General features: G+C 46.8%; 2 protein-coding genes across 5 annotated transcripts in view; both read right to left on the reverse strand.

The window, feature by feature from the left end:
• Window positions 1–24,435, reverse strand: part of SMIM17 (small integral membrane protein 17) — a 68,297-nt gene that overhangs the window by 34,823 nt on the left and 9,039 nt on the right. Inside the window, exon 1 of one of the 3 annotated variants that reach the window (XM_073015868.1) lies at window positions 15,395–15,481. The exons of the other annotated variants lie outside the window; for them this stretch is intronic. The gene's annotated coding sequence lies outside the window, so the exon portion shown is untranslated. Of the gene's footprint in view, window positions 1–15,394; window positions 15,482–24,435 lie in introns of those variants that run through there. 3 annotated transcript variants of the gene reach the window in all.
• Window positions 1,642–24,435, reverse strand: part of ZNF71 (zinc finger protein 71) — a 31,825-nt gene continuing 9,031 nt past the window's right edge. Inside the window, exons 3-4 of one of the 2 annotated variants that reach the window (XM_073015864.1) lie at window positions 15,395–15,521; window positions 6,323–7,915 (exon numbers count right to left, since the gene is read on the reverse strand). In XM_073015864.1, coding sequence (XP_072871965.1) covers window positions 6,426–7,915; window positions 15,395–15,521 — 1,617 coding nt within the window. In that variant the 3' untranslated portion in view covers window positions 6,323–6,425. Of the gene's footprint in view, window positions 7,916–15,394; window positions 15,522–24,435 lie in introns of both variants that reach the window. The other variant, XM_073015865.1, reaches the window with a different exon arrangement.

A 24,435-nucleotide genomic window follows, 5' to 3' on the forward strand; every position in this document is an offset into this window, starting at 1 on the left:
ATCACTTGGTGGTCCTACACAGGCTGCAAGCCAGGAGTCAAATCTCCTTCTTCCCCAGGGGTATTTTGTGTGGCCTGTCTAGTCCAGGCCCAAATCGCGTATCTTTTTTGTTTGTTTGTTTTGAGACAGCCTCTCACTCTCCTACCCTGACTGGAGTGCAGTGGTACAATCATGGCACACTGCAGCCTCCCACTTCTGGTCTCAAGTAATCCTCCCACCTTGGCCTACAGAGTGGCTGGGAGGACAGGCACACATCACCACACCTGACCCCAAAACAGAGTTTCTTAATAAATATGTAAATTTGTTGCCATTTAGAAATCAGAAACATTGCACATAAAAGTCTGGCTTTTCAGCTCCATGATCTCGAATAAATTATTGCTGTTCTGAGCCTGTTTCCTCAATCGAAAGAGAGAAGAGTATTACCCTATATTAATAATGTAAACCCTGTTAATGTATGTAGCTCTTATATATAAATATTTAAGACTCTATTACAATATAAACTTTCTATTAATAAATAATAGTATTTATAATAGAATATTATTAGGGCCGTAAGGTGTGTGTTGGATAGTGCACCTGCTTGACTCAAATAACTCATGTTCATGGCCCTACACCTGGCCTGTCAGGGGTCATAGAAAAGTCTGTGATCTTGGAGAGGATCCCTAGCTCATCTCATGTAATTTGGAAACTGCCACCACACTAGGATTCTGAAGGAAGAGCTTCCTTCTCTCCCCTATATCTGAGGCTGTGAGCTGAGGCCCAGCCTCTCAGTTGGACCATTCTCAGGCCAGGAATCCGCAGCTGCCAGGGGTGTCCACCAGGAGGCCCCTTCGTCATGCTCTGGGGCAGGCGCACTGGGTTCCCGGGTTCTGATTGGGATTCCAAGCGGGGAGGAGCAGAAGGGCCTTCCCTCTGCAGCCTGAGTCTTGAGGCTGCCCCTTAGTCAAGGCCTGGGTCAGGAGCCTTCTCCAGCTACTCAGGCTAAGGCCGAATGCAGGGGATTATCTCGGGCTGGGGCAAAGGTGTATGAACCATGCCTTTTATTTTCAGATGCTCTGATATTTTGGAGGTTTGCCGACCTTGGAGGGACTGTCCCTCCCAGATCTGGGTGATTCCTAGAGACAGCAAACAACCCCGCTGACAGCGTACCTTTCACAAGCAAATCACCCAAGCCAGAGCCCACACCCAGCACCTCCCCCACTGGGCTCCCACACTCAGGGGCTCTGTGCACCTGTCCTCATCACCCAGGGCTGAGAACCAGACAGCCAGGGCAGCCCCTGTGCCCCAGAACCGCTAAATTACTCAGAAAAGCCAATCCCGCTCCTTGCTGTGGAAGCCACAGAGAAGCTCCTGCCCCCGTCTTCCCCCAGCCTCTCTGCCTCCTGATCTGCCCTGGGCTTCCCTGTGTGGCCTGGCACCGCCCTCTCCTCCCAGGCACTGTAGCAACTCTCTTTTCACTCCCTGGTATCTCCTGACCTATGGGCCTCACCTCCCCGGAATAAGAATAAAACCCACATTTTCAATCAGACAGGGGCTGTGGACAAAAGGCTGAGGAATCCAAGTCAGATCCAGGTCTCCAGGGACTACATTAGGCCCAGAGTGGAATGGGCTGCTGCCTCAGAAAACTCACTTGCTTATTCATGATTCAGCCAGGAAGCATTTATTGAGCACCTACCATTAACTCTTTCATCCGACACACATTTACTGAGCACCCACTATGTGTCTGTGCTGTGCCAAGTGCGGGGAAAACAACAGTGGGCAGTACCAGTAACATCCAGATCTCTACCTGAATGCCGTGTGGAGACGGATGGCAAAGAAAGAAAACAGGTATCGATACAGGCTGCAGTGTGTGCGACGGGGAATACGAAGTAGGGGAAGAATGGTCAGAGGGAGGGCCTCCTATCAGTTAGGGTTCTGCAGAGACGCATTAGTGATACAACTTAATATATTTACATATGTCCTATCATATAGACTGCCTTATTTAGATCATATATATCCCATATAGATATATCATATATATGCTATTACATATATATTTATTATATCATTATATATCCTATATAGCTTTTTTTTTTTAGACAGTCTCACTCTGTCGGCTAGGTTGGAGTGCAGTGGCATGATCTTGGCTCACCTCCATCTCCCGGGTTCAAGTGATTCTCCTGCCTCAGTTTCCCAAGTAGCTAAGATTACAGACACATGCCACCATGCCCGGCTAATTTTGTATTTTTAGTAGAGACAGGGTTTCACCATGTTGGCCAGGCTGGTCTCAAACTCCTGATCTCAGGCCTGTCTTGGCCTCCCAAAGTGCTGGGATTACAGGCGTGAGCCACCTTGCCTGAACTCTTTTTTTTTTTTTTTTTTTTTTTTTTTTTTGAGAGAGAGAGAGAGAGAGAGAGTTTTCCCTGGTCACTCAGGCTGGAGTCCAATGGCACGATCACACCTCACTGTGACCTCTAATTCCTGGACTCAGGCAATCCTCCCACCTCCGTCTCCTGAGTAGCTGGGACTATAGGCACACGCCACCACACCTGGTTAATTTTTCTAATGTTTTTGTAGAGATGAGGTCTTGCTATGTTGCCCAGGCTGGCCTCAAACTCCTGGTCTCAAATAATCATCCCACCTTGGCCTCCCAAAGTGCTGGGATTACAGGTGTGGGCCACCATGCCCTACCTGTATATCTTATACATATCCTTTTATATACCTCATATTTCTTATTATACATATGGCATATGTATACTTTTATATACAGATTTAATTTAAATAACTGGCTCATGCTACTGTGGGAGCTGGCAAGTCCCAAATCCATAAGGCAGGCTGGTAGGCTAGAAACTCAGGCCAGAGTTGGCACTGTAATCCTGAGGCAGAGTTTCTTCCTCTCCAAGAAACTGGTTTTGCTCTTGACACCTTCAACTGATTAGATGAGGCCCACCCACATTACAGATAATAATCGTTTACTTAAAGTCAGCTGACATGGGCGGCATCCACGTCTATGAAGTGTCTTCTCAGCACCACCAGGACTCACTGTGTGATGGGACTGCTGGGCACTGGAGCCCAGCCAGCCCAACACGTGAAACTGAGCATCACAGACCTGAGGAAGCTCACTGTGGGTGCTGGGCCAGGATGGGAGAGGCCCCTTCGGTGGGAGTTGGCTGGGTCAGCGCTGGGACTGGACGAAAGCACAGGGTGGCTGGAGCAGAGTGAGGAGGGAGCAGGACGGGAGGTGGGAGAGGCTGCATCACACAGGGGTTTGTGAGGAGTCTGGCATTTACTCTGAGTGAGTAAAGGGGTCATTCAGACCCCACCCAGCACCCACAACCTCTACCTCAAGGCCAGGCTTGGGTCAGGCCCGGGGACGCAGAGACACAGGGCCCCGTGAGGGTGAACCCAAAGGCCAGCACATAACCCTAAATAGTGCCTTGGACAGATGTATGGGATAGGAGACTTGTTAAAAAGTAGGTTCCTGACCTGCTTGATTCCCACCGAATCCACATTTTCAGGAGGGTAAAAATAATTTGGCTTCAGTAAGTACCCAACTGAGGAACTGGGGGGTGGAATGGTGCTGTGGACTGCAGTCCAGCTTCTGCAGTCAGACTAGGTTTTAATCCAGGAGCTGTGTGACCTTGGGCATCTGGCTGAACCTCTGCGAGCCTGTTTCCTCATCTGTAGAGTGGGGGTGATGAGAGCACCCCCTCAGAGGTGGACAAGTGACTCCATCAATGTGGCCGCTATTCCAGCCCCCTGGGGGTTCCTCTTGGGGAAACGTGGAGCCCTGAGTGGGGAACTTGCCCGGGAGGCAGGAGACCAGGGATGTGAAACCCACTTGGTACCACAATATCCCCCCGAGAGGAGTCTCAATGCCCTCCACATCAGCTTGGGTTGCAGGGAAAAGAAATAGGAGGGACCTCCGAGGAGGCCCGGCCGGTTCTCTGGATGGGAAAGGGGGGATGGTGGTGGTGCGGCCTCGATCCCATCTCTGCTTCACATACTGGGGAGTCTAGGAAACCAAGGCCAGGAGTCAAGTCCTGGGAAATTCAGTATGTCCATCTCTAGAAGTAGTCCAGTGTAGGCAAGGAGCACGGACCTCAGAATCCAGGTGGAACCCCAGCTCACACCCTGGCCCCTCCACTTCCATGCTGTGTGCCCTCAGGAAGTTCACCTTGCCTCACTGAACCTCAGATTCCTTATCTGTACGATATGCACATGAATCCCTACCTCAAGGATCTTGTGAGGGTTAAATGAGCCATTTCATCTCTCCAAAGGGCCTTAGAAGGTTTCCCCTTCCATTTTGCCACTAAAAGGTAGTGAGATCTTGTGTACATATTAGCTAATAATTGTTGACCATCATAACACCCCATTCTCTGCAGTGCATACATATTCTCATTTATTCCCACAACAGATGCAACTAAAACAATGTCTGATCAAGACTTGCTGCTGGAAACCACCACAATCCCACGTGGGAAGCCAGCCTGAGGATGATGCTAACTCATGAAGGGAGAGCCAGAGAATCACAGAGAACCAGAGCTATGGCTCCAATGAGGACAGCCTGGATCAAACCCACCCTGAGGCCCACTTGACGGCCAGAATTTGAAAAATGGTTCACCTTGGCCGGGCACAGTGGCTCAAACCTGTAATCCCAGCACTTTGGGAGGCCGAGGCAGGTGGATCACGAGGTCAGGAGATCAAGACCATCCTGGCTAACTCGGTGAAACCCCATCTCTACTAAAAATACACAAAATTAGCTGGGTGTGGTGGCGGGCACCCGTAGTCCCAGATACTCAGGAGGCTGAGGCAGGAGAATGGCATGAACCCAGGAGGCAGAGCTTGCAGGGAGCTGTGATCATACCATTGCACTCCAGCCTGGGCAACAGAGTGAGACTCCATCTCAAAAAAAAAAAAAAAAAGAAAGAAAGAAAGAAAGAAAGAAAGAAAGAAAAATGATCCACCTTGTTTATTATACATGCCGGAGTGGCCGTTTTTCTCACTTGCAGAATGTGCTTGCTGATATAATTTTTTTTCTGTATTATTTCTTCGTGTACACCAGTGTCAAGGAGTGTGGAACAACTGGAAATGCCAGGACATTAGCAACCAGTAGTATCAAATTGTAAAATAAAAAGGATGGCCTAAAAGGCCCCAGAGAAAGTACACTTTGGAGAACACTCATGTGTAAACAGAGCTTCAATTGGCCTTAGGAAACTCACCTGAAGTTACTGATATGGTCTGTTGGTGCCTCCCCATATTCACATGTCGGAAACATGATCCCCAGTGTAACACTATGAAGAGGGAGGACCTTTGGGAGGTCATGAGGTCAGGGCCCTTGTTACTGGGATTAGCACCCTTATAAGGGGACTGAGGAAGTCTGCTGTTTTCAACCACGTGAAGACACACATCAAAGCACTACCTATGAAGAACATATCCCATCAGACACCAAATCTGCCAGAGCCTTGATCTTGGACTTCCCAGCATCCAGAACCATGAGTGACAAATTTCTATTGTTTCTAAATTACCCAGTCTAAGGTCTTTTGTTAAAGTAGCAGGAAGGGACTTAAGACAGTTGCCTTCACATTTAGCTGCAAAAATCACTATAAAAATAGTCTCTGCTTAGATATATATACTTATTGAATCCATGCATATTTTATCCTGAATATCAAACCTGCTGCTGTTTCTTTTCCCTCTTGCCCCTCCCACAATCACTGAAGCCGATTTTGACCAGACAACTGGCCAAAACAGAAGACTGTTTAAAATGACATAGTCTCCCTTAATTAGAAGTTTTATTTTTAAAAAACGTAACAGAACACTCTAAGAAACTTTGGCATTCAAAGCAGTAGTTACTGTTATTTGCTAACTCTGAAAAAAAAATTTTTTTCCCCCTCACAAACAATTGGCAAACTCCTGCCTACTTCCTAGCTTGGTGGCTTCCAGCGCGCACTGCAGGGAAATGGTGGGTGGAGGGATAGGAAAGCCCTCACGCTCCTAACCCACCGAGACAATGCAGATGGTGACAAGCTGCATCTGGACTCCAGGGTGTATCTGACAAAGGGGGAGATACCTCCTCCCTCCCCTCCACCAGCTCCACTTTCCCATTGAAGAAACAGAGATGTGGAGGCAGGCGTGACCTGTCCAAGCTCGTAGGACAGTTACTCAGAGAGCTAGTCTGGAACCCTGATGTCTGTTACCAGTGGCCATGGCTCAGTTACAGTGAACCCTGAAATGTCCCCAGATACGTCTGACACCGAGGGGCTTGCTTTCTGAGGCTCAGTAAGGAGGGGGCATGTGTGATCAGCCAGCCCCTCCACAATCCCACATTCCTGAGGTCCCCTGACCCCGAGTCCCCACCCCAGGGGAGAACTTCTCACAGCACTGCTGACAAAGCGCGCATCCCTCTGACGTCCGCCCTGAGCACCGCCAGGGAGAGCCCTGCACGGCGGCGCTCAGGTGTGAATCCGCAGGTGGCGCGTCAGGTTCGTGTTCCGGCTGAAGGTTTTTCCGCACTCGCCGCATCGGTAGGGCTTCTCGCCCGTGTGGATCCGCTGGTGCACGGTGAGGGAGGAGTTCTTGATGAAGGACTTCCCGCACTGGCCGCACCTGTACGGCTTCTCGCCGGTGTGGATCCGCTGGTGCTCGATGAGGTAGGCGCTCTGGCTGAAGGCCTTGCCGCACTCGCCGCACACGTAGGGCTTCTCCCCGGTGTGCACGATCTGGTGCACGATGAGGGACGAGCGCCCCGTGAAGTGCTTCTTGCAGATGTAGCACTCGTAGGGCTTCTCCCCGGTGTGGATGCGCTGGTGCTGCGTGAGCGAGGAGTTCTTGCTGAAGGCCTTGCCGCACTCGCTGCACTCGAACGGCTTCACCCCGATGTGGAAGCGCTGGTGCTGGATGAGGTAGGAGCTCTGGCTGAAGGCCTTGCCGCACTCGCCGCACACGTAGGGCTTCTCGCCCGTGTGGTTCCTCTGGTGCAGGGTGAGCGAGGAGCTCTTGTTGAAGGCCTTGCCGCACTCCTTGCAGGCGTACGGCTTCTCCCCGGTGTGCGTGCGCTGGTGCTCGGTCAGGTGCATGTTCTGGCTGAAGGCTCGCCCGCACTCGGGGCACACGTACGGCTTCTCCCCGGTGTGCGTGCGCTGGTGCACGATGAGGTGCATGTTCTGGCTGAAGGCCTTGCCGCAGTCCCCGCACGCGTAGGGCTTCTCCCCCGTGTGGATCCGCTCGTGCTGGGTGAGAGAGGAGGTCTTCCGGAAGGCCTTCCCACACACGTCGCACACATACGGCTTCTCGCCCGTGTGCGTGCGCTGGTGCACAGTGAGGTTCATGCGCTGGCTGAAGGCCTTGCCGCAGTCCCCGCAGGCATAGGGCTTCTCGCCCGTGTGCACCCGCTGGTGGATGGTGAGGGACGAGCGCTCGATGAAGTGCTTCCCACAGGTGTCGCACTCAAACGGCTTTTCTCCCGTGTGGATCCTTTGGTGTTTTATCAGGGACGAGCTTCGGCTAAAGGTCTTGCCACACTCGCTGCAGTCATAGGTTTTCTTCTCCACGCAGGGCGTGGGGGGCTTACTGAGGTCCGAAATACTGGAGAAGTTCTTGTCACGCCTTATGGGTGGACAGGCGCCGTTTTCTGTGGGGTCGTCCAGCCGTGGTGGAACCAGGACACAGCTTTGGTTGGCAAATGCCTTCAGTTCATGACATCCGGGTACTGAGCTCCCCAAGAGTTTGTTCCCCTGGGGAATTCCCAGTGGCTCGCACTGGGCACCCGCATCTCCCCGCCGCCTCTCTGGCCAGCTGCCTGGTTCCCACACTCCTTCTGAGCCGGGACCCCAGGCACTGTTCCTCGTCGGTCCCCCTGTGGCCACCCCAACAACAGAGGGTTTGTCTTCCGAAATGTCCTTCTTTGGATCCAACTCTTTCATTTCAGGTCTAGTCTCCCAGTCTGAAAACAAAACAAAACAAAAACAAAAACAGAAGATGCAAATATATGTAGTTAAAGATGCTGGGAGTGAGGAATCTCCACAGCGGGAAGGAGCAAATGAAACCGACCCCAGTGAGGCCCGAGGCACAGAGCGGGTTAGCAAAGAAGAACGTTGGATCAGAGAGGGAGGGAAGTGGGAGGCACGGAACTGAGGTCAATGTGGTTTATGAGGCAGAGTCAACACAGGAGGTGAGCAGGGAGACCAAATGTCCCTTCAGAAGAGGGATGACAGGGGCACCAGGAGCTCGGAAAGGGCACACCTGGAGAGAAACTGCAGCAGTGAGCTGGGCTAGCAGGGAGCCAAGGGCGGGCTCTGCAAACCTGAGTAGGAATGATTGCAGCTGGCTACTGACTTGCAGGGCCTCCTCACCTCATCCCACAGACGCACAACCAGTCATGCTCCTCAAGCAACAGTTTGTATCAGAAATAATAAGATGGCCAGGCACAGTGGCTCATGCCTGTAACCCCAACACTTTGGGAGGCCGAGGCAAGGATTGCTTGAGACCAGCCTGGACAACAAAGTGAGACTCCCTCACCTCCCCGCGGCCCCCCGCCTCTACTAAATTTTTTTTTTTTTTTAATTAGCCGGGCATGGTGGCACATGCCTGTTGTCCCAGCTACTTGTGAGGCTGAGGTGGGAGGATCACTTGAGCCCAGGAATTCGAGGTTGCAGTGAGCTATGATCACGTCACTGCACTCTAGCATGGGTGACAGGGTGAGACCCTCTTAAAAAATAAATTAATTTTGAAAAAAAAAAGAATAAAGAAATAATAAATAGCTAGCATTTATATGGCATGTGTTGGTTATTCTCTACTCCTTCGATCCACTTTCTATTCTCCACCCTTCTCTGACCTACCCTGTACTCAGGATGCTGACTTTACCCACTGGTTTCCTGTGTGTTTGGCCGAAGGCAGGAAACTGGAAGTGAAATGAGAGAAAAATCGGGCATTTCTCCTGCCCCTTGGCCACTTCTCTGGTGTAACTGCCCCCGGGGTTGCTGGCTGCGAGATCCCCTCCCCTGGCTGGGGCTCTGGCTCCTGCTAGCTCATCATGCACCTGCCCTGGCTGGCCCCAGACCTCCCACACCCCAGCCCTCTTGTCAGCCTCAGCACTAAGAGTGTTCATACACACAGGACTGCTCACTTGAGCCCATAATAACCATATGACCTGGGGTCTCACAATTGCTTCTGTTGCTCCGTCACACCCCTCTCTGCTGCCTGGTTCTTGGGTGGCAGGCATTCCGTGGAGCTTGGGTTCAGACCCTCTTCTCTGCTAATCCACCCTGCCCTGGCTAACTACCTCCGTACCCACAGCTTCAATCACCTTCCATGTGTATCCTGTTCATTTCTAAACCTCGATTTCTAGCCTAGGTGGCTCTCGGGAGTCTAGACTCTGCATCAGGGGACTCATTCCCAACATTTAAAAGTTGCTGTCCATGTAGCTGCCAGCTCATAAAAAACATGAACACACAGCCACATGGAGCCTCATTCGTATGAGCGATAAGACGTTGCGTGGGGCAGCAGCTGTCCCCCTACCCTATATAAATGATCCACCTGGTAGTTCCTGAGGCCACCTGAGTTTGAGACCCCTCTCCTGAATCACACCAGACCTGCCAAGCCACACGAAGTGAGTCTGGATCTAAATGTTATCCACAGGCTGATGCTGCGCAAACATGCACCTCCAGTCCAGACCTGCTTTCTGGGCTATGTCCAAACTGTTCAAAAAAGCCCAGCATCTCAACTGGATAGCCCAAGTCTAATACATCTGATACAAAACTTGGGATTTCAGACTTTCCCCACGAAAAACATTTTTTTAAAAAAGCAAAGCCCATCAAAGAGACTCAGTAAAATAAATGAGACATGGAAGGATGAATGCTATGTGATTCCACTCATCTGCGGTACCTGGAGGTCGGATTCCCAGAGACAGACGGCAGAACAGAGGATGCCGGGGGCTGAGGAGTGGGTGGGAGTTGGTGATTAGGGGATAGGGTTTCATTTGCGGGAGATGAAAAGAGTTCTGGGGAGGGATGGCGGTGATGGCTGCACAACAACATCAATGTCCTTAAGGCCACTGAACTGTACTCCTAAAAGTGGTTAAAATGGTACATTTTATGTTCTCTATATATTTTTCATAGTTTTAATTATAAAATTTAAAAAATTGTTTGAGAGAGACTTAGCAGACACCCTGACTTGCCCTTTCCCTCCCACCGTACTGACCCTTGGCAAGCGTCGCTGTGCACAAACAGCCTGAATCAGACCAAATCTCTCGGTCCCCACTGACAAAAGAGCTGGCTGGCCACCGTGGGCCCTTGCCAGAAATGCAACAGCAGCTCCTCTCTGTCCTCCCCACCCCATTCTCACCCCTGTGATGCGTCCTCCACTCCTCCGGGAGTACGGTCTTCTGAGGAGTCAGATCAAGCCCTCCTGTGGCCTCCCTACTGTACTGAGAATGCCAGCACCTTCAGCAGCCTCAGGGCTCTCAGCACCCAGCAGGCCTGCTTGAGTCGTCCCCTGCCCACCCTCCCTCCCAACTTCTCATCACCATGCTCTCCCTCTTGTCCGTGTGTTCTTCCTGCCTCCGGGCCTCTGTACCCACTGTCCTGTGGACCTGCCGTGGACGTCCTTATCCTTCAGGCCTGTTTCCCCACAATCCCACGGGAGCCTTCCCAATCCACCCTATGGAAGGAAGGAAGGTCCTCCTGCCCACTTCTTTATGAACCCTCAGTGACCTGTGGCAATTCTTCTCTGCCTGTCCCTTGATCTGTTTATTGTCAGCCCCCAGCAGGAGTCAGCTCCACTAGAGGCAAGGGCCTTGCTCACCCCCCAGCTCCTCACACAGCCTGCACATGGTAGGCACCAGATAAGTGAGTATGGAGCACTGGCAACACGCCTGGCACAGTGCTAAGCAATTTGCATGGATCTCTGGAGACCCTCACAATCATACTTGAGTTACATACAGTAGTAGACAGTTATGACCATCCCCATTTTGCTGACGGGGAAACGGAGATTCCAAGAATGGAGTCAGAGATGTACTCAAGGGCACACAATACACCTGAGGCACAGCAGAATTCAAGCCCTAGCAGTGTGGCCCCTGAGCTGTGGCTCCTGAGGAGTGGCTATATTACCATGCATCACTTTTCCCATCTCAGACGAAAAGAGCTGAGAAATACTTAATGCAGGTGAACGATTGTGGTTTAGAGACCCTAGTCAGGGTGTGGCACAATGCCCAGATGTTGGCACAGATGGTAGTGTGGGATGTAGACTCGGCGGAAAGAAGACTGTCTCCAGGGGTGATGGTGAATTTGGTTTGGGGCCCGTGGAGTCTGAGATGCTCTGGAATATGAGCTGGCAGTGATTGGAGAGGACCAGGAGTCTTGGTTGTGAATACAGCCGGAAGTCTCCTGGAGTGAACATGACCTCGAGAAATCAGGAGAGCTGGGGGAAGAATACCAGCAGAGGGACAGGGGGAAGGAAGCCACTTCCCTTTCACTAGTTAAAACCCTGCAGTAGAGATCATCTGCAAACAGCAAACACTCAGCGCTAACCATGACAGCTGTGAAAACACAAGTCCACCCCACCCAGATTAAAACTACCCGATCACACCTTTTCTCTAATCAGGTCAGCAAAAGAACAGAAAGTCTGATGGCAAGGCCACTGTCATGGGAGACATCCCAAGCTTCTGCACAGGGCACTGTCGCCAAAAGCCGTTAATGTGCAAAATGCCATTCATTCCTTTTGATACAAGTGTAGGTGCATTGTTTTTTCACATTGCTAAATATCTTGTCCTTCATAGTTTTTCAGTTTTCTGTCTTTCTATACTTGTTTCTGGTTACAAAGTAATTTACACTTGTTTTTAAAACATCAAACGCCAAAATGGAACGGAGAAAATGGAAGTCTCTGTAATCTCAGCACCTTGGGAGGCTGAATCAGGCAGATCACTTGGTCAGGAGTTCGAGACCAGCCTGGCCAACATGGTGAAACCCTATCTCTACTAAAAATACAAGAATTAGCTGGGTGTGGTGGCGGGCACCTGTAATCCCAGCTACTTGAGAGGCTGAGGCACCTGTAATCCCAGCTACTTAGAAGGCTGACGCAGGAGAATTGCTTGAACCTGGGAGGCGGAGGTCGCAGTGAGCTCTGATCATGCCACTGCACTCCAGCTTGGGCGACACAGCAAGACTCTGTCTCAGAAAAAGAAAAGAAAAGAAAAGAAAACAGAAGTCTCCTGTAATCTTACTCACCAGAGTTAACAGTTTGGTTTATATTTTAGACTCCCCTCCAACACATACTTTTAAAAAAATACACACAACACACCTGTACATGCACACACACATTTTTCCCCCAAATGGGGTTTTCATCCAAGATGGAGTATAAAGGATGAGATTCCCTTGAGCCTAAAACAAAATATATAAAACAATGGATGTGAAGACACTGAATATCAGGCAAGGAAGGGCAACAATCCCTGAGAGAAGAAAATCAAACAAGGTGGGTCCTACGACTGCCCCAGCTTACTGCCTGGGAAGTTTCCAGGCTCTGACAAAGGAAAGGTAAATTGAGGTACAGTCTGGCCAACTCCCCAAGTTGAGGAGATGGAGCTGAGAGACCAAGGCAGATAGAGTTCCCAGGACAGACTAGAGAGGAATGAGCTGCACAGAGAGTGTTCTGAAGACCTGCAAGGAACTCCCTCCAGTATTCAGCAGACTGTTGGTCAAAACATGCAAGTCAGGAAACTACCCAACACAGGAAAAAAACCATCTGAAAGGATTTGAAAACAGTGCCCAGAGCTGACACAGGGCTGAGAAGAGTGCCTTTTCCTACCAGTCAGACTGTAAAACCTTGTCATTCGTGGGGTTTTGGGCAGAACACCCAGAATGGTCTTTAGGAGAATGTCATTCTAGACTGGGCATGAGTCATAAAAGCAAGATCTGAAAGGATGACACTGCTTGGTACTGATGCAAAGGCAGACAAACAGATGGACAGAACAGGATTCAGAATTGGACCCACACTTGTATGGACAAGTGATTTCTGACAAAAGTGCAAAGGCAATTCATTGGAGAAAGGGGTCTTTTTAACAAATGGTGTTGGACAACTGGACATACATTTGTCCCCCCTCCCCACATACCCCAATAAACTTGGATTAATACTTTATATCATATTAAGAAATTTAAATAGATCAAAGAACAAAATGTAAAACCTAAAACTATATAACTTACAGAAGAAAACCTCTGAAGTCTTGGGATAGGCCAAGATTTCTTACAAATGACACCAAAACCAAAAAATTGATAAACTGGACTTCATTGTATTAAAAACTTCTGCTCTTCAACAAATAGCGCTGGGGCACCTGGATATTCACATGCAAAGGAATGATGCTGAGTCCCTTTCTTACATCATTCACAAAAATTAATTCAAAATGAATCAAAGACCTCAGTGAAGAGGTAAACCACTAAAACCTTAGAATAAAACACAGGAATAAATCTTCATGACTTTGGGTTAGACTGTTTAGATATAACGTCAAAAATATAGGCAACAAGAACAACAAAAAATAGATACATCAGACTACATCAAAATTAAAAACTTTAGAGTCAGAAATAATGCCATCAAGAAAGTGAAAACACAATCCACAGAATGGGAGGAAATATTTGCACAGCATATATCTGATAAAACTTGTATCAAGAATACATAATGAACTTTCAAAATTCAATAATAAAGAACCCAATGGGGGGGAAAAAACAGGCAAAACACTTGAACGGATACTTTACCAAAGAGAATATACAAACATCAAATAAGCTCATGAAAAGATTATCCGTATCAAATGAAAAGCACAGTGATGAGACCACACACCTACAAGTGTCAGTATCAAATGAAAAGCGCAGTGATGAGACCACACACTTACAAGTGTCAGTATCAAATGAAAAGCAGAGTGATGAGACCACACACCTACAAGTGTCAATATCAGATGAAAAGCACAGTGATGAGACCACATACCTACAAGGGAGGCTAAATTTAAAATATAAAGCAATTGGAATGAAGCTTGTGCACTGCTGGTGGGAACAGTCACTTTGGAAAACAGGTTGGCAGTTTCTTAAACAAGTTAAATATACATGTAGCACATGATCCAGACTTTCCACTCAACAGAAGGAAAAGCAAATGTCTACACAAAGAACTGTTCACAAATGTTCACAGCAGCTTTATTTCTAATAGCCCAGAACTGGAAATGACCCAAATGTTGACCAGGCAAATGGCTAAATAAATTGTGGCATACCCATACAGTGGAATAATACACAGAGATAAAAATAAATGAACTATGAAACATGCAGTGACATGGGTGAATCTCAAAATAATGCCAAGTCAAATAAAAAAAAAGCCAGACCAAAAAAAAAAAAAAAAAAGAGTACATACTGTATGATTCTATGTATATAAAACTGGAGAGCATGCAAACTCAACCACAGCGACATAAGGCAGACCAGCGGATTCCTGAGATGGGGGTTGAGGAGGGGGAGAGAGGGGTAATAAAGGAGGATGAGGAAACTCTTGGGGATGATGGATATGTGTCCTTTATCTTGATCACGTTGATGGTTTCGTGGGTATGCACTACGTCAAAATGCATCAAACTCTTCACTTTATATATGTGCAGTTAATTATAGGTCAATAATACTTCCAGAAAAGCTGTTAAAGAAATAGGACCACACTCTGATTCCAAAAGTGAGTGTTTTCACCTCACAGTATGTTGTGGGACATCTTTTCATGGCAGTGCCTACAAACAGTCCTCAGCTTTGAAGAGATGCCCGGTTTCCATCACATTGATAGGCCTTGATACGTTCAGTCAGTCTTAGGCAGCTGGGCATTTAGGTCATTTTCCTTGATTTTTCTTCCCATGGAAAACTTTGCATATTTACGTGAGAATTTCTAAAGGACAGATCTCTAAAAACGGAATCCTTCAATATTTGATTGATAAGGCCAAGCTATCCTCCCAAAGAGCTGTTGCAACTTTATACCCCTACAATGGGAGTCCTTTTCTCTATAGCCTCATAATATAGGCTATTATTCTTTTTTGATCTTTGTGTACCTCATGGGCAAAAACTGCTGGTATCTCAATTTGTGTGTCTCCAGTAGTAAGGTTTAAAAAACTTTTATAAAGTGTAACTTTGTGTATTTCTGTATCTATGAATCACCAACTTATAAGTTTGGTCCATTCTATCATTCGCTTAGTCTTTTTCTTATTCCCAGGAGCTGCTAACATAATTATGACCCTTTGAATGTAAAACATGTGAGAAATATTATTTCCCATACCATCATCTATCAACTTTATTTTTAGCTTCAAGTAGAGCAAATTTTAAAACTTTTCATGTAGTCAGATCTGTTGGTCTTTTTTTTTTTTAATTTATTTGTGGTCCTGAAGTTATGGGCCAATGATGAGTAACTCAACGAAGCTGCCCCTTACCCAGTGAGACCAGGTTCCTGTAGTTCTCCAGCATGACATCCCTGTACAGGTCCTTCTGGGCAGGCTCCAGCTGCTGCCACTCCTCCTGGGTGAAGTCCACAGTCACATCCCTGAACGTCACTGACTCCTGTAAGAGGAAACCCACATCCGCTCATCGCAGGGCCCTCCTTACAGAGGCCTGGTGGAATGGCCAGAAAAGCCAAGAGGATTTAGGGGAGGCAGATGGGATGTAGCTGAAGTGATTTCAATAAGATGCAGGGTTCTAAAGGGATCACTCACAGTTTTCTCTGTGTCTAGTTATATTGGGTTGGCACTCTGACAGAGAAATAAATCCCATGAGAGACATTCTGGAACAGAAGGTCACAGATCTGAGAACCAGATGCAAAGGAACTGAAGGCAAAGTGAGTCTAACCCAGTGAATCAACAAGTGCATTAGGAGCACAGCAGAGGCAGAGCCCCAGATGGAATCCAGGGGCACAGCTAACTTTTCTGAGCCCCTACTAAGCGCCAGGCAGCAAGCCCAGGTCTGGGATACAGACACAAAAAGTTCACGAACTAATTCCTCATGGCACAGACAGGCAAAGACACGTAACTTGGTAAATGCAATCAATCATGAAGGTATGAACAGAGGTCTCCAGGTGCCTGAGTAATGTCAGCTATAGGGGGTGCCCAGGAAGACTGAGTAGTCTGTGAAGAGAACTGGTGGTTGGGTCTTTAGGGGGAGATTCTGGGTAGGGAAGAGAGTTTGGATCAAGACCCAAAGGTAAAAAGGCAGATGAGACTGCTGGGGAGTGGAGAGAAGTCCACGCGGAAGGAGCAGCGCTTTGTGGTAAATGTCACAAGCCTGTGGACTGGAAGAACCTGGCGGAGCAGGGTGGATGGTGATGATGAGGTAGGCAACACCAGACATTATGCAGCAGCTGCTATGTGCCAGGTACTACTCTAAGTGGTTGGTGTGGGCTGAGTTGAGCCCCCCCAATTCATATGTTGATGTCCCAACCTTCAAGGCCTCAAGAACATGACCTTATTTGGAAACAGGGCTGCTGCAGATGTAATTAGTTAAAATGAGGTCATCCTGGAGTGGGGGTGGGGGCCCTAATCCAACAGGACTGGTGTCCTTATCGAAAGGGGAAATTTGTTTTTTAATTTTTAAAATCTCAATAGTTTTAGGGGTACAGGTAATTTTTGGTTACAGGGATGAAATGTACAGTGGTAAAGTCTGGGATTTTAGTGCACCCATCACCTGAATAGTGTACATTATTCCCAATATGTAGTTTTTCATCCCTCACCCCCCTGCCACCTTGCCCCCTTCTGAGTTTCCAAAGTCTATTATACCACTCAGTATGCCTCTGTATATCCATAGCTTAGCTCCCACTCATAAGTGAGAACACACAGCATTTGGTTTTCCATTCCTGAGTTACTTAACTTAGGATAATGGCCTCTAGTTCCATCTAAGTTGCTGGAAAAGACATTATTTCATTCTTTTTTAAGGCTGAGTAGTATTCCATGGTATGTGTATGTATGTATGTGTGTATGTGTATAAATGTGATCTCTATATGTGTGTGTGTGTGTATCACATTTTCTTTATTGGTTGATGGGCACGTATTCATTGGTTGATGGGCACTCAGGTTGACTGCATATCTTTGCAATTGTGAATTGTGCTGCAATAAACATACATGTGCAGGTGTCTTTTTGATATAATTACTTATTTTCCTTTGGGTTGACACCAAGTAGTGAGATTGCTGGATCAAATGGTAGATCTACTTTTAGTTCTTTGAGAAACCTCCATACTGTTTTCCAAAGAAGTTGTACTAATTTACATTCCCAGCAGCAGTGTATAAGCATTCCCTTTTCACCACATCCATGCCAATCTATTGGTTTTTGACTTTTTAATAATGGTCATCCTGGCTGGGGTAAGGTGGTGTCTCACTGTGGTTTTAATTTGCATTTCAGAAAGGAAAAATGTGGACAGAGACAGACATGCACACAAGGACAAGGCTGTGTGAAGAATGGAGTTATGCTGCCACAAGCCAGGGAACTTGCCAGCAGATGGGAGAGAGGCCTGGAACAGAGCCTTCCCTTGAGCCTTCAGAGGGAGTGTGGTACTGCAGATACTTTGATCACGGACTTCCAGCCTCCAGAACTGTGACAGAATAAATGTCCTCTGTTTAAGCTGCACAGTCTGTGGTACTTATTTACAGCAGCCTTGAGAAACAGATACTGTGCTTGGCACATATTGATTCATCCATTATTAACTTAAAACAGACCTACGAGGCAGGCACTAACATTATAATATAGTATGCCTGTTTAAAAGTGATTAAATGATTGTCTTTCATCCCCAAAGCCCACCTTCCACACTCTGCACAGAGGTCTGCGGGCTTTGACTCAGCGATCCGGTGCTGTTTCTACCTTAGTAGCTACTCTCCGTTAAGCTCTGTCAATAGGGGGCACTGGAGGGAGGCTGGAAGGTGGAGATAAAGAAATAAAAAGAAAAAGAAAAAGAAACCAAGGCACAGAGAGGGTAGGTTCCTGGACCAAAGCACACAGCTAATGCGTGGGACAGCCACGCTTTGAACCCCATGGGCTGTCTCCAGAGCCCGAGTCCTCATCCTTGCAGGCTGCTGTCTCTCATGAACTACCCAGAGTGGCAGGTAATGAAAACTTGTGGTGCCCAAATGTGTATTCCTGACTCTGACCCCCACCCTGTCCCCACATCTGCTCCGCCCCTTGGGCTCTGCTCCAGCCCTGCCAGCCTTCCTTCTCTCTTCGAATATACCTCAGGGCACTAGCACTAGCTGTTCCCTCTGCCCAAAATGCTCTTCCTTCAGGTCTGGCCTAAGCTGGCTCCTTCTTACTCATTCTTTGGAAGGTTTGAGCAGGAAAGGGACAGAATCTAATTTAGAATGTTACAAGTGCACTCTGTATTTGCACGCCCATGTTCCTAACAGCACCATTCACAATACACAAAAGGTGGAAGCAACCCAAGTGTACACTAACAGATGAAAACATGAACAAAATGTGGTCTGTATATACAATGAAATCAGACTTGATAGGGAAGGAAATTCTGACACGTGCGACACCATGGGTGAACCTTGAGGACATTCTGCTCAGTGAAATACGCCAGTCACAAAAGGACAAATACTGCAACATTCCTCTTGAAAGGAAACACTCTGTCCAACTCAAATACTGAAATATTCCTCTCTGACACTCCTGATAGGGGAACAGACTGGAACAATGTTTATGGAGTAGCATTTAGCAAAATGTATCAAAACGAATATTCAAATTCTTTTGAACACTTTAGACTAATTCAGATATATTAACACACATGCAAAAACATATATGTGTAAGGCTATTTATTACAGCATCAGATGAAGAAGTAAAAAGACTGAACACATCCCAAATAGCCATCAGTAGAGGTTTGGTTAAATTAGGTCAGCGAATCCACCACAGGGGAATACACGCAACTGTAACAAAAAAAGGGGGGCAGCTCCTTAGCTGCAGATGCAGAATGATCTCCTGAATACACTGTTACATGAAAAAACAAATCAATGCCCAGAACAGTGTGTCTAGTTTGTTAACATTTCCATAAGAGGAAATAATAAGGGACATTTATACATATGTGCCTATATAGGTGCAGGTTTTTTTTTTTTTTTTTGATGGAGTCTTGCTCTGTCACCCAGGCTTTAGTGCAGTGGCGTGATCTCGGCTCACTGCAAGCTCTGCCTCCCAGGTTCACGCCATTCTCCTGCCTCAGCCTCCTGAGTAGCTGGGACTACAGGTGCCTGCCACCGCGCCCGGCTGATTTTTTGTATTTTTAGTAGAGACGGGGTTTCACCGTGGTCTTGATCTCCTGACCTCGTGATCCGCCTGCCTCAGACTCCCAAAGTGCTGGGATTACAGGCGTGAGCCACTGTGCCCAGCTGGTGCAGACTTTTTATGGAAGCGAATGCAAGAAACTGGTAAGAATACACAGCTGGTGAGGATGTAAAATGGTTCAGCTGCTTTGTAAAACAGTCTGGCATTTCCTCAAGTGACTAAACACCGAGTTACCTTATGACCTAGCACTTCCATTCTTGGTAGGTACCTAGGAAAAATGAAAACAGAATGCCACACAAAAACTATACACTGACGCTCATAGCAATGTTATTTGCAATAGTCCCAAAGTGGAAACAACTCAAATGTCCATCTCCTGACGAATGGACAAATCATGTGGTTTGTCCATACGACAGCTCTGACATACGCTGCAACAGGAAGGAACCCGGAAAACATTACACCAAGTGAAAGATGCTGGACACAAAAGACCATATTGTATGCCTCATTTATATACAATGTCCAGAATAGGCAAAATAGAATGAAGATAGATATATGGTTGCCTAGGGGTGAGGGTGGGTTGGAGAAAAATGCAGAGTGAGTGCCAGTGGGTATGGGATTTCTTTTTGGAGTGGTAAAATTTTTAAAAAATATTGTGGTGATGGTTGCATAACTCTGTAAGTAAACTAAAAAGCACTGGATGTTAACGTGTCTACTTTATATGGGTGGATTTTATGATATGTGAATTACACCTCAATAAAGCTCTCAACCAATATAGTATCTGGTAAGAGCAGGTGATGCCATTGGTTTCAAGATGGGGAGGGGAAGTGGGAGAATTCATTTTCCCAGTTTACTAATTTTCAAATAGGTGCATTTTACCTATTGTTTTTTCAATTAAAAGGTTAATATTATACATTTTATGCCTTTAAAATGTTCAGACATTTTATTTCTGGAAATCTGTCCCAATAAGACAATCCAAAAATTGGGCAAAGCTTCATGCACGAAGATGTCCACTCCATTTGATTTCTATGGGCAAGCCTTTGGACAACCGTAACATCCATGGCATGGGATTCATTAAATAATAGCCCACCCCCATGGCCAATTATATAGCTATTTTCATTACAAGATTATGCAGAGCTTTTCCATGCAGAGTTGCCTCTGGGTTTCCAAAATTATAAATACCATTTAATCTCAACCGCATGAAAAACAATACACAGGAAAAAGATGGAAGGAAATGTGTCAAAATGTGAACAGCAACTGTATCAGAGTGACACTGTGAATATTCTCATGTTTTGTGTGTGTGTGTGTGTGTGTGTGTGTGTTAGCAGCCTCCAAGGCAGCCCCGAATGATCCCCAACTCCTGGTATCCACAGCCTTATGTAGCCCCTTCACTGTGCCAGTGTGGTTCTGTGTGATCAACAACATACAGCAGAGGTTAGTATGGTGTCACTTCCCTGGGAAGGTTATATGCACACTCACCATTCACACTCGCCAAAAGGTGGAAGCAACCCAAGTGTACGTAAGCAGATGAGTGGATAAGCAAAATGCGGTTTGTGCATACAATGGAATATTATTCCGCCTGTTTTAAAAAAACATCTGACACACGCTACAAGGGTGAACCTTGGGGACACTATGCTCAGCGAAAGAAGCCAGACACGGAAGTAAAAGTACTGCACGACTCCATGATTTAAATGAAGTATCGAGTCAAATTCATAGAGACAGAAAGTGGAATGGTGGCTGCCGGGGGCAGAGGCGAGGGGAATGGAAAGTGTTTGTTTAATGGCTGCACTTTCAGTTTTACGAGATCAAAGAGTTCTGGAGATGGATGTTGATGGTGCTGCACATTAGGAAAGTATTTAATGCCACTCAACTGTACACTTAAAAGTGGTTAAGATGGCAAATTTTATGTTATGTCTATTTTAGCACAATAAGACATTTAGGGGAAAAAAGACAAAAAGGTTATAAAGATCACAGTTTTGGTCCTGTGGCACGCTCCCTCTCTTTTTCCCTTGGATTAGTCTTTGGAGGAAGCCAGCTGCCCTGTAGAGTCCTTTGGAGACGCCCATCTGATCAGCAGCTGAAGCCTCCCACCAATGTCAGTAAGGAGCTAAGGCGTCCCACCACCAATCACTGTGCGAGCCTCTCAGAAAGGATTCTCCAGCCCTGGGAAGCCCTGAGAAGACTTGAGCCTCAGCCATGTCACTGCCCCATTCCTGACCCTCAGAAACTGGGTAAGATAGTAAATAATTGTTGCTTTAAGCAGCTGAGTTTGGGGATAACTTGTTACACAGTGACAACTAATACAGCGAGGTGAGTGTTTTTGTTTGTTTGTTTTTTGTTTTGAAAGACAGTGCAGTATCTAAAGGGCATGTCTGGGAAGTACAAAGACCTGTTTTCAAAGCCTGGCTTGGCCATTTTCTAGCTATGTGAACATGTGAAAGTGAACATCTTCAACTACCTAACCTCTCCAGGCTTCAGTTTCCTCCTCTGTTAAAAGGGGATAACAGCATCTGCCTCATGGGGGGTTGTGAAGTTGTGTCTGCCTGGGCCACCAAAGAATCCTCAGGTCCTAGAACAGTGCCTGGCACTTAGTAGGTACTCAATAAATGTTTGTACAGCAAATGATGGAATCCTTAAATTTCTTACATGGTACCTTAAACAGGCCCGAGAAAGCAATCGTATGTGATAGAAAGACACATAAAAAGCTACCTGCTTTGAGTATTTGCCCAAAATGAGCATATAACTCTCATACTCTCAATTTTCATACTCTCAGGGCTGTGAATCAGAAATGCCCAGTCCTGCTGCCCAAGCAAGGAAAATGTAGGTACCTTTCCAGGAACCATCAATGAACATATTTAGAATACATCAGAATAAGCATTAGATACTATTGATCTAGAATTCCTGTTTAGGGGGTAAAAATTCAACCGTGCTTTTCTGGTAGCCCAGAAAATTGAAAATTAAAACACCAGTTAAATTTCTGATCCAGTTATATTTTGCTGGATCAAATTACCCATTTTCATACTCTCTTTCAATATAGGTCAGTTTTGGTAGACAATAGTAGGTGGGTAGACTGGTTGAAAATGGCCTCAAATCTGTCACTAGTGGAGTCTAGTTCCCCTATCCTTGAATCTGGGCTAGCCTGAGGGACCTGCTTGGCCAATAGAATCTGGCGATCACAGAAGACTTCTAGCTTCTGCCTCAGCCTCCTGGAACACTTGCACTGGGAGAAGCCAGTCATCACAATAGGTGTCTCATTACTCGCATGCCATGCTGTGAGGAAGCCCAAGCAGCCACAAGGTAAATCCATGTGGAGAAAAAGAGATGCCTACCAATGCCTCAGCTGTGCCATCCATACCAGAGCAAGAGACAGACATGTAAGCAAAGAAGCCAGCAGACTACTCTCACTTAGCTGCCATCCAACTGCCACCAACAAGAGATGCCAGGCACGAACTGCCCAGCTGAGCCCATCAACCCCGAAATAGTAATAAATTGTTGTTTTTGAGCCATTAAGTTCCGAGATGGTTATTACCCAGAAAAATATAACTGGATAGGAAATTTAACTGGTGTTTTAATTTATAATTTTCTGGGTTACCAGAAAAGTATGGTTGAATTCCCTAAACAGGAATTCTAGATCAATGGTATCTAATACATATTCTGACATATTCTAAATATGTTCACTGATGGTTTCTGAAAACACACAGAGTGACACTTCACCCATTCACGTATTCATTCGACCAATATTTATTAAGTGCCTGTTATGCACCAGGCACTGGGCATACAACTGTGAATAAGACAGACATGGTATTGGCGCCAGATTTCTTCCATACTAATTCATTAGTAAATAATGATAAAAATAACTAATGTTCATTAAGCACATACTACATGCCAGGTATTGTTCTAAGCCTATTGCACACATCATCTCACTTAATCTTTAAAACAACCCTACTATGTAGGTACTTTTATGAGCTCATCTCTTTTACAAAGGGGGAGACTGAGGCACAAGAGGTCACACAGATGGCAGTGGCAGCATTTTAAACCCAGTCAGTTCAACTCTCAGCCCCTACACTACATGGCCTCATCCACATATAATACCGATCTAGCAGGCATCAGGGCCAAGGAGCAGTTTAGTTTGGATCAGACCCTGAGATGGATGGCATGTCTTTTTCCAATAAAGAAGACAGTTGGATAAATATAGCAGAGTGTTCCAGCTGGCGCTTCTCTTCCAGATAGATCACAAGCGATCCTGAAGCTACTTCCAGAGATGGTGCTTGACAGTCGACCTCCTCCCTCGTGTGACGAAGGCCTGCACGTCTCACATTATTGCTGGCTGATCACATCATCCATGCATGATTCTACCACATGAAGATCTTGAGCCACGGTCACAGATTAAATTTCCTATCCAGTTATATTTTGCTGGGTAGCAGCCATCTCAGAACTTCATGGCTCAAAAACAACAATTTATTACTATTTTGGGGTTGATGGGTTCAGCTGGGCAGTTCGTGCCTGGCATCTCTTGTGTGGAGGCGGCTGGATGGCAGCTGGGCTAGAGTAGTCTGCTGGCCTCTTTGCGTACATATCTGTCTCTTGAGCTGGTAGGGATGGCACAGCTGAGGCCTTGGTGCGCATCTCTTTTTCTCTACATCGCTTTTCCTTACGGCCGCTTGGGCTTCCTTACGGCTGCTTGGGCTTCCTCACGGCTGCTTGGGCTTCCTCATAGCATGGTATGTGAGTAATGAGAGACCTACTGTGTGCTACAGAGGGACCTGCTGTTCTGAACTGAGTCAGTGGTACAACCCCCATGGCACAAGGAAAGAACGGGAGCTCTGAGCATGCACCGCGTATGAGATGTATCTGGGCCTGAAGCTAGCTGCACACATTGCTATTTTGCCCCATGGGGGTTTCAAAGTTGTTTTTAATTGTTACATGAAAAAAACATCCACAATTTACCAAGAAAATGAATTTTTACTTTCTCTTTAAACACCAGAATATCTGGCCACTGTAGGCTGGAGCTGAGTGGTGGCTGGCCCTTTGATGGGGCAAGAGAGCTCCAATTTGCCATGGGCCCCACCTGCCCACTTATTTATGTAAGACACTCAGAATGGTAGTGCATAGCATACGGCAGGCACTCAATAACTGCCAGCTATTATTATTGACACCCAGAGCTTGCTGGCTCTCTCCAGCATACTGAGTCTCCCCACCACCAACTAAATCCCAAGGGGAGGCCTCACCCC

This window comes from Chlorocebus sabaeus, chromosome 6, assembly GCF_047675955.1.
Source record: "Chlorocebus sabaeus isolate Y175 chromosome 6, mChlSab1.0.hap1, whole genome shotgun sequence".
Lineage (NCBI taxonomy): Eukaryota > Metazoa > Chordata > Mammalia > Primates > Cercopithecidae > Chlorocebus > Chlorocebus sabaeus.